The sequence below is a fragment of the Pipistrellus hanaki genome (assembly GCF_964339955.1).
Source record: "Pipistrellus hanaki genome assembly, chromosome: 19".
In the NCBI taxonomy this organism is placed as follows: domain Eukaryota; kingdom Metazoa; phylum Chordata; class Mammalia; order Chiroptera; family Vespertilionidae; genus Pipistrellus; species Pipistrellus hanaki.
Window position 1 is genome coordinate 8,247,969 of NC_140521.1, and position 12,663 is coordinate 8,260,631.

General features: G+C 42.9%; 1 protein-coding gene and 1 pseudogene across 10 annotated transcripts in view; both read right to left on the reverse strand.

The window, feature by feature from the left end:
- Positions 1-12,663, reverse strand: part of CLIP1 (CAP-Gly domain containing linker protein 1) — an 84,827-nt gene that overhangs the window by 58,011 nt on the left and 14,153 nt on the right. For 3 of the 9 annotated variants that reach the window (XM_084867727.1, XM_084867733.1, XM_084867731.1), the window contains exons 2-3: positions 3,335-3,528; positions 973-1,538 (exon numbers count right to left, since the gene is read on the reverse strand). In XM_084867727.1, the coding sequence (XP_084723853.1) occupies positions 973-1,538; positions 3,335-3,419 (651 nt within the window). In that variant the 5' untranslated portion in view covers positions 3,420-3,528. Of the gene's footprint in view, positions 1-972; positions 1,539-3,334; positions 3,529-4,359; positions 4,481-11,451; positions 11,763-12,663 lie in introns of those variants that run through there. The other 6 variants (XM_084867735.1, XM_084867734.1, XM_084867728.1 and 3 more) reach the window with 6 other exon arrangements.
- Positions 3,500-12,663, reverse strand: part of LOC311613984 (small ribosomal subunit protein uS8-like) — a 28,350-nt pseudogene continuing 19,186 nt past the window's right edge. The window contains exon 2 of the transcript in view: positions 3,500-3,528. The product of the transcript in view is annotated as a small ribosomal subunit protein uS8-like (transcript). The remainder of the gene's footprint in view (positions 3,529-12,663) is intronic.

The window sequence follows — 12,663 nt, forward strand, 5'->3', positions numbered from 1 at the left end:
TGGCATCTTGATGACATCTTTTTGAGCCTCCCATCTATAACATCTGATGTTAAGTAAGCCCCCTTAAAAAAGTAATGTGACGAGAGCCGATGATGTACAGCAGATATTCGCTTAAGAACTCTATTTGACTAGTACTTGAATTATTTTTCTTTTTTTTACTTTAGTTGGTGGAGAAATAAGAGCTTCTTATGCATCATTAAAGCAAGAAAAAATGTTTTTAAAACTTATAAAGACATCTAAGTCCACTTCTGAGCCTATTTTGTCAAATAAAATTACCTTATCTATACTGATAAAAGGGAATATGCTAATTAGAGCAGATGTTTTCTGGATGACCTTCCAGACAAAGCCGCAACAGCTGCGAAGGGCCCACGCTCAGGCCAGTAGTGGCAACAGCAGCAGAGTAATGGGGGCAGCACCTTCCCCTGATCTGCCAGGTCGCTTCCCTCAGAGGGAGGCCAGACTGCAGCTTAGGCCGGGGCACAGGCAGTTAGGGGTTGATCAGACTGGCAGGGGAGCAAGTTAGGGTCAATCAGGCCGGCAGGGGGGCAAGTTAGGGGCCATCAGGCTGGCAGGCAGAGACAGTTAGCCTAAACCGGCAGTCAGACATCCCTGAGGGGTCCCAGATTGGAGAGTGTGCAGGCCAGGCTGAGGGACCCCCCCCTTCCTAGGCACAAATTTCATGCATTGGGCCTCTAGTTATTTATAAGTTATAAACTCATTCTTTTGGCTAAATTGGGAGATAAACTAGAATTAATTACTGCAAACTTATATTCACAACTCTTTTCAAACTACATGGCAAGGTTCTAATTTGCAGCATGTTTACACATAAACTGAACCACTAGAAAAGTTGATTCATTTAACTGTTAGTGAGTAGTCATTCCTCCAGAACACACACTGAGCCTGTATTTCTAACCACTCATCAGTGATTACATCTTAGTTCAACACGACCACTTTGGAAGGTTCTGGACTCACCAGTACTCTGTCTCCAATTTTGAGTTCTCTCTCTCCTTTCTTGACCGAGCCAGCCTCGGAAAGGTTGGAGATGGATTCACTGGCAGTTCTTGTGAGGTTGCTGATCGTAGCAGAAGGTTCCTTTGCTGTTGGCTGGGACGACTTCTGAGGAATATGTGAGGGGGTGGCTGGGGAGGAGGCTGTCATGCTGGCTGCAGAAGTGGACAGAGGCGAGGTTGTTCTGGAAGCCTGAGTCGTCTGCGGGCCACTGGCTTCATCTTCAGCCTGTACCGTCCTCGTCAACTTGGAAGGCCGGGTGAATATGCCCTTTAAAGGTTCGCACTGGAAATACCGGACTCCTGCCACGGAGCCATCATTCTTGCCTATGGGTTCATCTAGAACAATTCCGGCCCACTGGCCTGGTGCGAACTGAGTTTCACCCAGAAACTGTATAAATCCAGGCTTATTTCCATTCACCCAAACTCGCTCCCCGACTCGGAAGTCGTCCACAAATTCCTCTTGTGCCTCAGGGGAAGAGGCGCCTGACGCTTTTTCACTGGATGTTGCTTTTTCTGCTGGAGCTGCAACTGAAAACACATGAAAGGATCAGAAGAGATTCGGTTCCACACTCAAGCAGACCTAAAGAGAAATACACTAGCGAAAGTCAAAGTGCCCTGTTTTTCTTCCTTTCCTTCTTTCTTTTTTAGCAAGGAGGCAATAATTACTGGCTCCATCACTACCATGTTCAATGCTGTTGAAACTCAGTGAGCTGATGAGATTTAATCCTTACTTGCAATTAAGATCGGATGATGTTAAAACCAGAAAGAAAAAAAAATGTAATCCTTGCCCAGCCGGTGTGGCATAATAGTTGAGCATCGACCTATGAAAAGGAGGCCATGGTTTGATTTCCGGTCAAGGCGCATGCCTGGGTTTTGGGCTCGATCCCCAGTAGGGCGAGTGCAAGAGGCAACTGATCAATAGTACTCTGTCATCATTGATGTCTTCTCTCTCTCCCTCTTCCTTCCTCTCTGAAGTCAATTTAAAAAAAATTTTTTTTAGCCGGGACCCGTTTGGCTCAGTGGATAGAGCGTCGGCCTGCGGACTGAAAGGTCCCGGGTTCGATTCCGGTCAAGGGTATATACTTTGGTTGCGGGCACATCCCCAGTGCGGGGTGTGCAAGAGGCAGCTGGTCAATGTTTCTCTCTCATCAGTGTTTCTAACTCTCTGTCCCTCTCAATTCCTCTCTATGTAAAATCAATAACATATTTTTTAAAAATTTTTTAATATATATTTTTATTTATTTCAGAGAGGAAGGGAGAGGGAGACAGAAATAGAAACATCAATGACGATAGGGAATCATTGATTGGCTGCCTCTTGCACGTCTACCACTGGGGATCCAGCCCGCAACCTGGGCATGTTTCCTTGACTGGAACCAAACCCGGGACCCGTCAGTCTGCAGGCCAATGCTCTATCCATTGAGCCAAACCAGCTAGGGGAAAAAAAAAATTTTTAAGTAGTCCTTTTCCAAAGTCCTAGGCAAGGTTCTTCACGGGGGGACAGAGCAAGACAACACAATCTATGCCTCCTAGGGCTCAGTCTGGAGATGAGGGGACAGGCAGTAAATAAAGGACACAACAGCTCGTTTCAGGTAATAGGGGCTGTGGAGGAGACAGCAACCTGGGGCAGAGCAGTCAGGAAACGCCTCCTGGAGAAGGTGACATCTGGCCCAAGACTTGATGAATAGGAGTCAATTGTGCAAAGACTGGGGACGAGAGGGGCCTGGCCGGCCTAGAGCAGATGCCAAACACCTCTTTACACTGTACTAAGGGAGTCCACAGAATTTCGATTTGTAAGGATCAAACACTCAAGGTACTTAATTTGACCACTCTTTTATCACCTGACACTAAATCAAGTAAAGATAACCTACAACAAGGGAAACTCTTCACTGATCCGGACTCTTAGCCATAAGATGCTATTCTGTTCATCAAAACATTTTCAAATATTTTTTTAAGAATGTGAAGTTTTGCCGAAACCGGTTTAGCTCAGTGGATAGAGCGTCGGTCTGCGGACTGAAAGGTCCAAGGTTCGATTCCGGTCAAGGGCATGTACATTAGTTGCGGGCACATCCCCAATAGGGGTCGTGCAAGAGGCAGCTGGTCGATGTTTCTCTCTCATCCACGCGCGCGCTCTCGCGCTCTCTCTCTCTCTCTCTCTCTCTCTCTCTCCCCCTCCTCTCTGTAAAATATCAATAAAATATATTTAAAAAAAAAAAAAAAAAAGAAGAATGTGAAGTTTTATAAGATTGTCTTTTTAAAATCTTCACACCAAAGCCTTTATGCGGGGCTATAATTTGTTTGCTCTGGAGGAAAACATAAGGCATTACCAGCAGTGCGTGTCTTCAAGGCTGTGCTGCCAGGCTTAAGGATCTTGGTGGGGACCTTGAGCCCGCTTGGTTTGAGCGCACTCATTGTCCCCAGTACAGCAGAGCTGTGCGTCCCGTGCCTGCTGCACTACCTTTCCCCGACCATGGAAATAGCTGCGGGTGCTTCTAGAGGGAAGTCAGTTTCTGTGTTAAATCTGCAAAGAGAAAAACACAAAAAGAACTTAGAATCGATAGGAGAAAAAAAGGTAGATACAACAGTTATTATTTTTTTTTTTTAAATCAATCTTTATTGTTCATATTATTACAAAGGTTCCTCATTTCTTCCCCCCTCCACCAGGTTCCCACCCCACCCTCTGCCCCCTCCCCATCCCCCATTGTCCTCATCCATAGGTGCACAGTTTATATTCAGTCTCTTCCTCCCTCCCTTTCCCCGATAGTAAATCCCTTTTCAGATAGTAAATCTGTTACTTAGCATTTTCTCATATCAATAATACCTCCACATGCCCAATGATACACTTCACACAAAAGACATTTTCAAATAGGTCAACCAGCCTCATCCAGGCCCCACCCAAGGCACTCACAGATCAACACCCCAGTGCTATACTAACTCAACACATCCAGATCTAAGCCTTCATCACTTGATTCAGCAGACCCTCAAGTTCCCGCAAAAGTTTCCAGCCATGTCTGAGAGGCAGCCGTGGGCAGGTACAGGCGAGGAGCGAGCTGTTTCGGGCCTGGCTGCTCCGGGCCTGGCCTCTGTACAACAGTTATTATTAAAGCAGCTTTCGCAGCCTCAACTTTTTCTTATCTATGATAATAAACCATCGCTTCACTGAACCTAGGAAGCTAGAAAATTCTAGATACTAAAAACACAAATGCTAATGAGATGAATTTAAAGCAATTTACTATACTGAAGGTAAGTAGCTAATGGTAGCAATATATTACACATGCAAAAGGGAAAAGAAAAAAGGTGGTCGTTTGGCTCAGTGGATAGAGTATCAGCCTGCAGACTGAAGGGCACGTACCTTGGTTGTGGGCTTCTCCTTGGCCTAAGCACTGGTCAGGGCTCATGCAGGAGGCAACCAATTGATGTGTTTCTCTCACATCAATATTTCTCTCTATCTTATCCTCTTGTTTCCACTATCTCTAAAAAAAAAATCAATAAAAAATATCCTCAGGTGAGGATTTTTTAAAAAAAGGTGTTCCTGCCCCACTAACAAACTGAACATAATTTAATATTTGATACCTATGCTCACTGAATCAAGAGTTTTGGACCTAAAATAAGACAAATATCCTCTTCCCTACCTTTCTAAACATGTAAGGACCGTAACACACAGAACATTATAATTTAGAAATAATTTTTACGTGTATTATTATTCCATAACACATAGAATATAATTTAGAAATATTTTTTACATGTATTATCCCATTTGAGCCTTATGACATTGTGGATTGACTACTATTCTAATCCTTTCTTAAATGTAGGAGCACCTCAGATTAACACATGCTATTTTTCTTTCATTTGGCTAAAAAACAGATGTGAACTTGAGTGTGATTTTTAGTCCTTACAAGAGACCATACACAATTAAAAATACAAGTACCAGCATTATTAAAACCATCTACATGTGTAAAGCACCAAGAATTCACAAAGCACACATGTAAGTCAGTTACATTATATTATAATCTTGCTTTCCAAACTATAAGATGGTAATATCTATATATAAAGGCCTAAACGACCATTCAACCGGTAACTATGATGTGCACTGACCACCAGGGGGCAGACATTCAATGCACAGGCATTGAAACATGGAACAGCTAATGAATCTCAGAGGGAAGGGCGGAAGGGAGAGGGCGGGGAAAGATTAACCAAAGCCAAAACCGGTTTGGCTCAGTGGATAGAGAGTCAGCCTGTGGACTGAAAGGTCCCAGGTTCGATTCCGGTCAAGGGCATGTACCTTGGTTGCAGGCACATCCCCAGTTGGAGATGTGCAAGTTTCAGCTGATCGATGATTCTCTCTCATCAATGTTTCTGACTATCTCTCTCTCTCTCTCTCTCTCTCTCTCTCTCTCTCTCTGTAAAAAAATCAATAAAATATAAAATTTTAAAAAAAAAAGATTAACCAAAAATCTTATATGCATACTAGAGGTCTAATGTACGGAGGTCCATTGGCATGGCCTGGGGGAATTGGGCTGAAACCAGCAGTCTGACATCCTTTGAGGGGTCCTGAATTGCAAGAGGGCACAGGCCAGGCCGAGGGACCCCACCAGTGCACAAATTCATACACGGGGCCTCTAGTCTATATATATAAAAACCTAAGCAACCATCCAACTGTCCATTTGCCTGGTAACTATGACACCCAATGACCACCAGGGGTCAGATGCTCCGACCAGTAGAGGAGGGAATCCAATTCCTTGCAGAATCGGCAGTGGGTTAGGCTGTTGCTGGGGCACTGTTGGCCCCAAATCTGCTTCACCCGTACCCTGGACCCAGAGACCAGTTTCGGCCCGATCCCCACAGGCGAGGCCAAGGGATTCCACTGGTGCACAAAACTGTGCACCGGGCCTCTAGTATAATACACACACCACCCCAGAATCCTGCATTTACACCTCTGATGCCACAGTTCTAATATTTCTTTCAAGCTAAGAACCACTTATAAAAAAAAATGCTTATCTCTAGAACTTGACTCACTTTTAAACAGTCAAAAACAGCTACTATTTTGCTTGCTATTCTCAAAAGGGAGAAGCAGGAAGAGCAATCTACTTCCAAGCACTGGAAAGGGATTCAGGACACAGGTGGCTTAGCCTGTGAAAAGGTTTCCAGTTCCATCTAAAAACAGGGAAGCTTTGTTGCTAAACATCAACACTAGGCGAACGGTGTTGTTTTTTTCTGTGTAATGTACAGGTTTATTTTAAGATACAAAAAAAAGCCAGGCCTGCAATAAGCAAAAATCTTGAACTAGATATAATATCCTGGTTTGTGATTTAACTCTGAGATCTGATCTAAATAACAAATTTAAAAGGGCAAGATAATTTATTTCAGGGAACCAAATAACCTCAGAAGACCTATCCTCTTTGGTAGTTCCAAAAAAAATAAAATAAAATAATAATAATAATTTTTATATGTCTTGAGAATGTACTTTACTCAAACTTAAGATTCCAGAGAGCAGGACTGTTCTCCTCCCATGCTCCCCCACCCCCACCCAAAAAAAAGTGTCCTACCCTCTAGGAAGTCAAAGTTTGGTACACGTGTGTCTAGCATGTTAGAGGTTAGAAAACACTAGCATCTGGCTGAAACCAGTTTGGCTCAGTGGATAGAGCATCGGCCTGAGGACTGAAAGGTCCCAGGTTCTATCCCTGTCAAGGGAATGTACCTTGGTTGCAGGTACATTCCCGATAGGAGGTATACAGGAGGCAGCTGATTGATGTTTCTCTCACATCGATGTTTCTAACTCTCTATCCCTCTCTCTTCCTCTCTGTAAAAAAGCAATGAAATATTTTTTTTAAAAGAAAATACTAGTATCTGGGGAGATTTCAAGTGATCATAACAACGCTAGAACATAGTAAACAACACGAATGTTAGCTATTATTGTTTCCAAGAATCCAAGCACCCCGCTTTCCTCTCAGATACAGCCTCTCTCACTACACATTTGAACAGGAAAGCACATAAAGTCTGTCTTCTGTTCTAAACAAATTTTCAGAGGTTGGGGATATAGTTCAAGACCACAGCCTTCTCAAGACATGATACATATGCTTACTGCACTTACTCCTTTTAATAAGCAACCACTTCAAATATGCCTCATAAAGGTAAGAATACTAATAATATCCAAATAAAGAATAAATTCACTTGTAGTGAAAGAAAACAGAACAAAAACACAATGGGTTAGTTACCAAGACCCTGAAGGAAGGGGAGGGGAAAATCCCATGATTTGAGGAATGAATCCCAAGTTTGGAGGTGAGGCTGGGGCGACCTAGCACTTGAGGCAAGGCACACAGAGGTTCCGTTCCAGCTGACCCAGGAGACAAACGGTGTCCGTTCAAGATGCCTCTGGGATCAGCCCCCTTTGCACCACTCACTACCGTTCACACACCATCAATAAGCCATTTTATTGTGGCTTAAAAAATCATTAAATTTTTTTCCTGCTTATGAAATTTCCATGAAAGAGATCTTGCAAAGGGAATAGAAATTCAAAAGTTAAAGTTTCAGCTCCATTCTTCCTGTAAAAGAATAAATGCTAAAAGCACAGAATTGTTTTTGATAATGAAAACTGATCTAAAGCAGTCACATACTGTCCTTGTAACTAGGCGTGACTATTAAAGCAGCAATTTCGTTTCTACAGCCTCTGTAGACAGGATGGCTCATTTCGAAAGAGCTTAGTTTCAGATGCATTGGAAAGGGAACACACCTAGTGAATCCATAAAGGGCTTCTCGTCTCAAAGAGAGTAAATATTTTAAGACTATAGGTCTTATAGGTTTAAGAAAACTGGGACATGTGACTGTTACAGCGGGGGAGCGGGATAGGAACAAAGAGGACGATGCTCAAAAAGTGGAATGCTGCCAAAACCGGTTTGGCTCAACGGACAGAGCGTCGGCTTGGGGACTGAAAGGTCCCGGGTTCGATTCCAGTCAAGGGCATGTACCTTGGTTGCGGGCATATCTCAGTAGGGGGTGTGCAAGAGGCAGCTGATTGATGACTCTCTCTCATCGATGTTTCTAACTCTCTATCCCTCTCTCTTCTTCTCTGTACAAAATCAATAAAATATATTTTTTTAAAAAAAAAAAGTGGAATGCTGCTGAAACAGGTTTGGCTCAGTGGATAGAGCGTCGGCCTGCGGACTAAAAGGTCCCGGGTTCGATTCCGGTCAAGGACATGTACCTTGGTTGCAGGCACGTCCCCAGTAGGGGGTGTACAAGAGGCAGCTGATCGATGTTTTTCTCTCATCAATGTTTCTAACTCTCTATTCCTCTCTCTTCTTCTCTGTGAAAAATCAATAAAATATATATATATTTTTTTAAAGTGGGAAGTTGAGTCTAATATTGACATGCTATATGCAGGGAGAAAAAGATGTAATAAAACAAAAAAAATTGGGGGTGGGGGCACATAATCTCCCAACTTAAACTCACAGAATCAATTTGGAAGTATCCAAGCACCCTGGGGTCCAAGATCTACTTAAAGGGTAGGAGTAGATAATTGATCAAGTTCTTGTACAATCCTTAAGAAAATTATATTTATTAACCCTCAGAGACTAGGTTTCTGGTTATTTGTATAAACCAACACCTTTTCTTCAAACTCCAACTAAAACTGGTACAAAGAGCAAAGCAATATATATTAAAAGCAAAAGGGTGTAACTCTCAATTGTGATGCTTGTGAATTTAGGTATCTGAGTCACAAATAATTGGTACCACTGATAGCCAAGTCTCATCATTTCACATGTTTACTTGCCTGGTGCTATAGATGTGTTTGCACTGAACAAAAAATGTTATGTTTATTTGCAGGGTACAGGAAAACTGACAGCAAGTTTCATAGCAAATAGAGCCATGGTCATTGGCAATAGCAATGCCACTGCCACAGCAAATGGTTAACCACATACTCATTCACACAGTAAAATACCTCAGCGCTACTGGTGAGTTTTCTGTTTTTAAATGTCCTCTCAGAGGACGTTTTAAAACAGTGATTTTCATTATATAATCTTTTTCAGTAAACTATGGAGGGCCTAACATCAATGTCTTTGCTTTTTATCTATAGGAAGTCACAGAAAAGTCAACACAAGTCTGGCATATGGGACAAAGCGGTACCTCATGGTGTCTGGAGAATCAGGCCAGGCCTCAGCTCATATCCTGCCAGAAGCAGGGCAAACATTTTGAGCAACCCTGGCTGTGAGGTCATGGTGCTGACCTCACAAACAGGAATTCTGATGCTGGTCTAGGCTGCAATCACAGCACTTTAAGGAAAATCAAGAAGGCCCTGTATCCCTGAATCGAGAGCTGATATCTCAAGAAATGTACTTTCTCTCCCAAAAAAATGATCCTCCCATCTCAGATCAGCAGCATTTTTCTCGCTGCTGGCCTGGAAAGCAATGCAGGTAAGCAGAGAAAAGCACATCCACCTAAGAACTCAGCTCGCTGCCAGGAATGTGTTTTCATATTTTCCACGTTTGCAAGTTTTCATTTGGATTCAGTTTTAAACACCTTTCTTAGCATTCTCTCCTTGAAAATTAAGCTATATTTAAGAGGTCTGAAAACTGAGTAGGAAGTAGTCAGAACGTTAAAAGATTATCCCTGCCTTGCCATTCTAATATACCACAAATTTTACCAGCCTCAGTGTTTACTGTTTGCTAAGGGTGAGGATTATGATGTGTAAGCAAGAAGTTCAATTCAAAAATGCCAAAAGTGAAAACCTCACCATGGATCTGCAATAATCCATCTTTACTGAGAAAAGGCAAAATCGCCAGATGTTATTATTGTTGTTTTTCCCTCCTCCCTAGTTGTGGCGTTTGCAAGCCAGCATAAAATAAGAATTAGTGAAATTTGCCGAAACCAGTTTGGCTCAGTGTAGAGCGTCGGTCTGCGGACTGAAAGGTCCCAGGTTTGATTCCGGTCAGGGGCATGTACGTTGGTTGCGGGCACATCCCCAGTAGGGGATGGGCAAGAGGCGGCTGGTCGGTGTTTCTCTCTCATCGACGTTTCTGACTCTTATCCCTCTCTCTTCCTCTCTGTAAAAAAAAAAAAATCAATAAAATATAAAAAATTAAAATTAAAAAAAAAATACCTGACTGGTTTGGCTCAGTGGATAGAGCGTCAGCCTGCGGACTGAAAGGGTCCCAGGTTGGATTCCGGTCAAGGGCATGTAGTTGGTTGTGGGCACATCCCCAGTGGGGGATGTGCAGAAGGCAGCTAATGTTTCTCTCTCATCGATGTTTCTAACTCTCTATCCCTCTCCCTTCCTCTCCGTAAAAAGTCAATTTTATATACATATGTGTGTATATATGTAATAAATATATGTGTATGTATATATATGTATGTAAATATATGTACTTATATATATATATTTTTAAAGATAAGAAAAACTTTGCTCAGAGTTTTGCAATCATCTTGGCTAAGTAAAGTGCTCAAAGAAACTATTGGGATAAGCACCTGAGCTAGAAATGCTTCACAGCAAAAAAAAAACAAAAACATAATTACATGAGCAATAAGTAAAAGTACCACAGCCAATTAAACTTACATAAGAAGACTAATGATGAGAGATCACTATTCAAATTAGGTGATGGCACTGTTCCCTCTACTTTTGTCTATGTTAACATCTTTCACACAAAAATTTTATTGTAAAAGGTAATTAGGTAAAATCCAAACCATGCTACCTTCTGAACCTCTCATAACCTAAAAAACACTTAAGCAATTTACAGAAATAAGAGGTTCCTCAAAACAAGCAGTTCCCCAAAACAAGCATCATGTAAATTATGGTAAAAAAAAAAATAGTATTCCCCATAATTATTAAGGTTTTGTTTTTTACTCTAACCATTTTAAAATGTGTGGCTTAAAACACACAAATGTAAAAAGAGAGCAAGTTAGACTAGGAAATGAACACAAGGATTCTATACCAGCTGGATGACCTCAAACAAATGCACAACCCCTTCCCGGACCTCCATATTCTCATCTACAACCTGAGGATATCGATCAGATAAGATCCATTTCTAACTCCATCCTTTTGTGGTTCCACTGTTTTGGATTTCAAATCAAAACTCAAGTGGAAGGGCAAGGATTCAAAAGTGAAAGGGAGGCGATAGAGGCGGCAGCCGGTAAGCAGAATCCCCTGCCATCCGTGCAGAACGAACAGAATCTGATAAGATCAGCTTCCACATCGCCTGGCACTCTCCACTGCAGGATCCGAGGCAAATCACATCCCACACTCCCTCAGTCCCCTCCGAGTCCGCTGTCCCGTCAGCACAACAAACACTCCTTTATTGACCACATCCGGAAATTCTGCTGGGAGGCAGGGAGCGGGAGAATGGGCAATGCACTTGTCCCGCCAGGAAGGAGCTTCACACTGGCCTCCAGGAACAGGCTGCTGCTACAGGGGAGGGACCTGAGGAACTCCAGCAGCAGGCAGGCTGAGACTTACCTGTAAACAACCGCACTCTGAGGCTCTGCACCCCCTTCTAACGCTAACGTGCTATATGTCCACGAGCTCGATAGCCGCGGGGAAAGGGAAAGAAGTTCTGAGAGTAGCGGAAGTCTAGTTTGAGAGAAAGAGGTTTCTGAAGCTGATTTTCAAGCCAAGCGAGAGAGAAATTCAAAGGCGGTGTTCTGATATCATATTCCTGAGTTTGGGAGGCTCATTCACAGCCTGCTCCTTCCCCTGAAGTCACAGTTATGTAAGTGTCTGTTGTATGCTGTGTCACTTGCTGTCCCCCACCCCCAACAGACGGAGACGCAGCAATGAAACCTGAGCACGGCTGCTTCAGCCACTGAAAACATTACACAACATTCTGGTAGCTTTCCAAGCTGACTTGCGTTTCCACCAGAAAAAGGCAAAGTGATTCGATTTTCCCCTCCTTTCAGTTTCATTCACATGCACATTTCTGCATACACAGAGAAGACTGGAGGAAACAAACCTGAAGGGCATTTACATGCTTTCTTCAATTGTACAGTACAACACGAAAGGTTTTAACTTCACAGAAGACTATCAAAACCTAATTGATAGCTGATAGGCCTGCAGGGGGACCAATTTGAACACATCTCATATCCTAGCTGAACTGACTTTACTGTGCAGAGATGGGAAGTGCACCATTATGCCAGTTCGGCAAATGGACTATTTCTATACCCAAAACTTTATTTATTTTCTCAGGAACGGACTCTAAAGGAACACAAGTAGCGGCAGCTCCTCACAGGGTCTTTCCTGACTACACTTCCTGCCCCATCGCCTCCTCCTCTGGACTCCCTGAGCCACTGTGCAGCCTTCTATTATTGAACAATGAATCATACTCACTCCCGTCCTGTTTGCATACCACGCTGTGACTAAGTCCCTCGTGGTCAGGGATGAGATTTCTCTTTGCATCCAAAGGAGCTAGAAGAGTATCTGGTACACACCAAGAGTTCTAAAAAGTTCTGAACTGACTCAGTATCAGAATGAGAACCTGTCAAATGACGCACCGCTGCTATTTCAAATGAGAGCATCAAGTAACTGGAATTCACCCTCTAAGCATGTGATGAACGTGACAGCATTAGAGGGTTTCCAGACCCTGGAGTCTCCTTTTGAAAGTAGGCCAGTGCAGCTATAGGCAAACTGCTCAATTACTACCTCCAAGAGCTGTACGTCGCAAATACATCATTA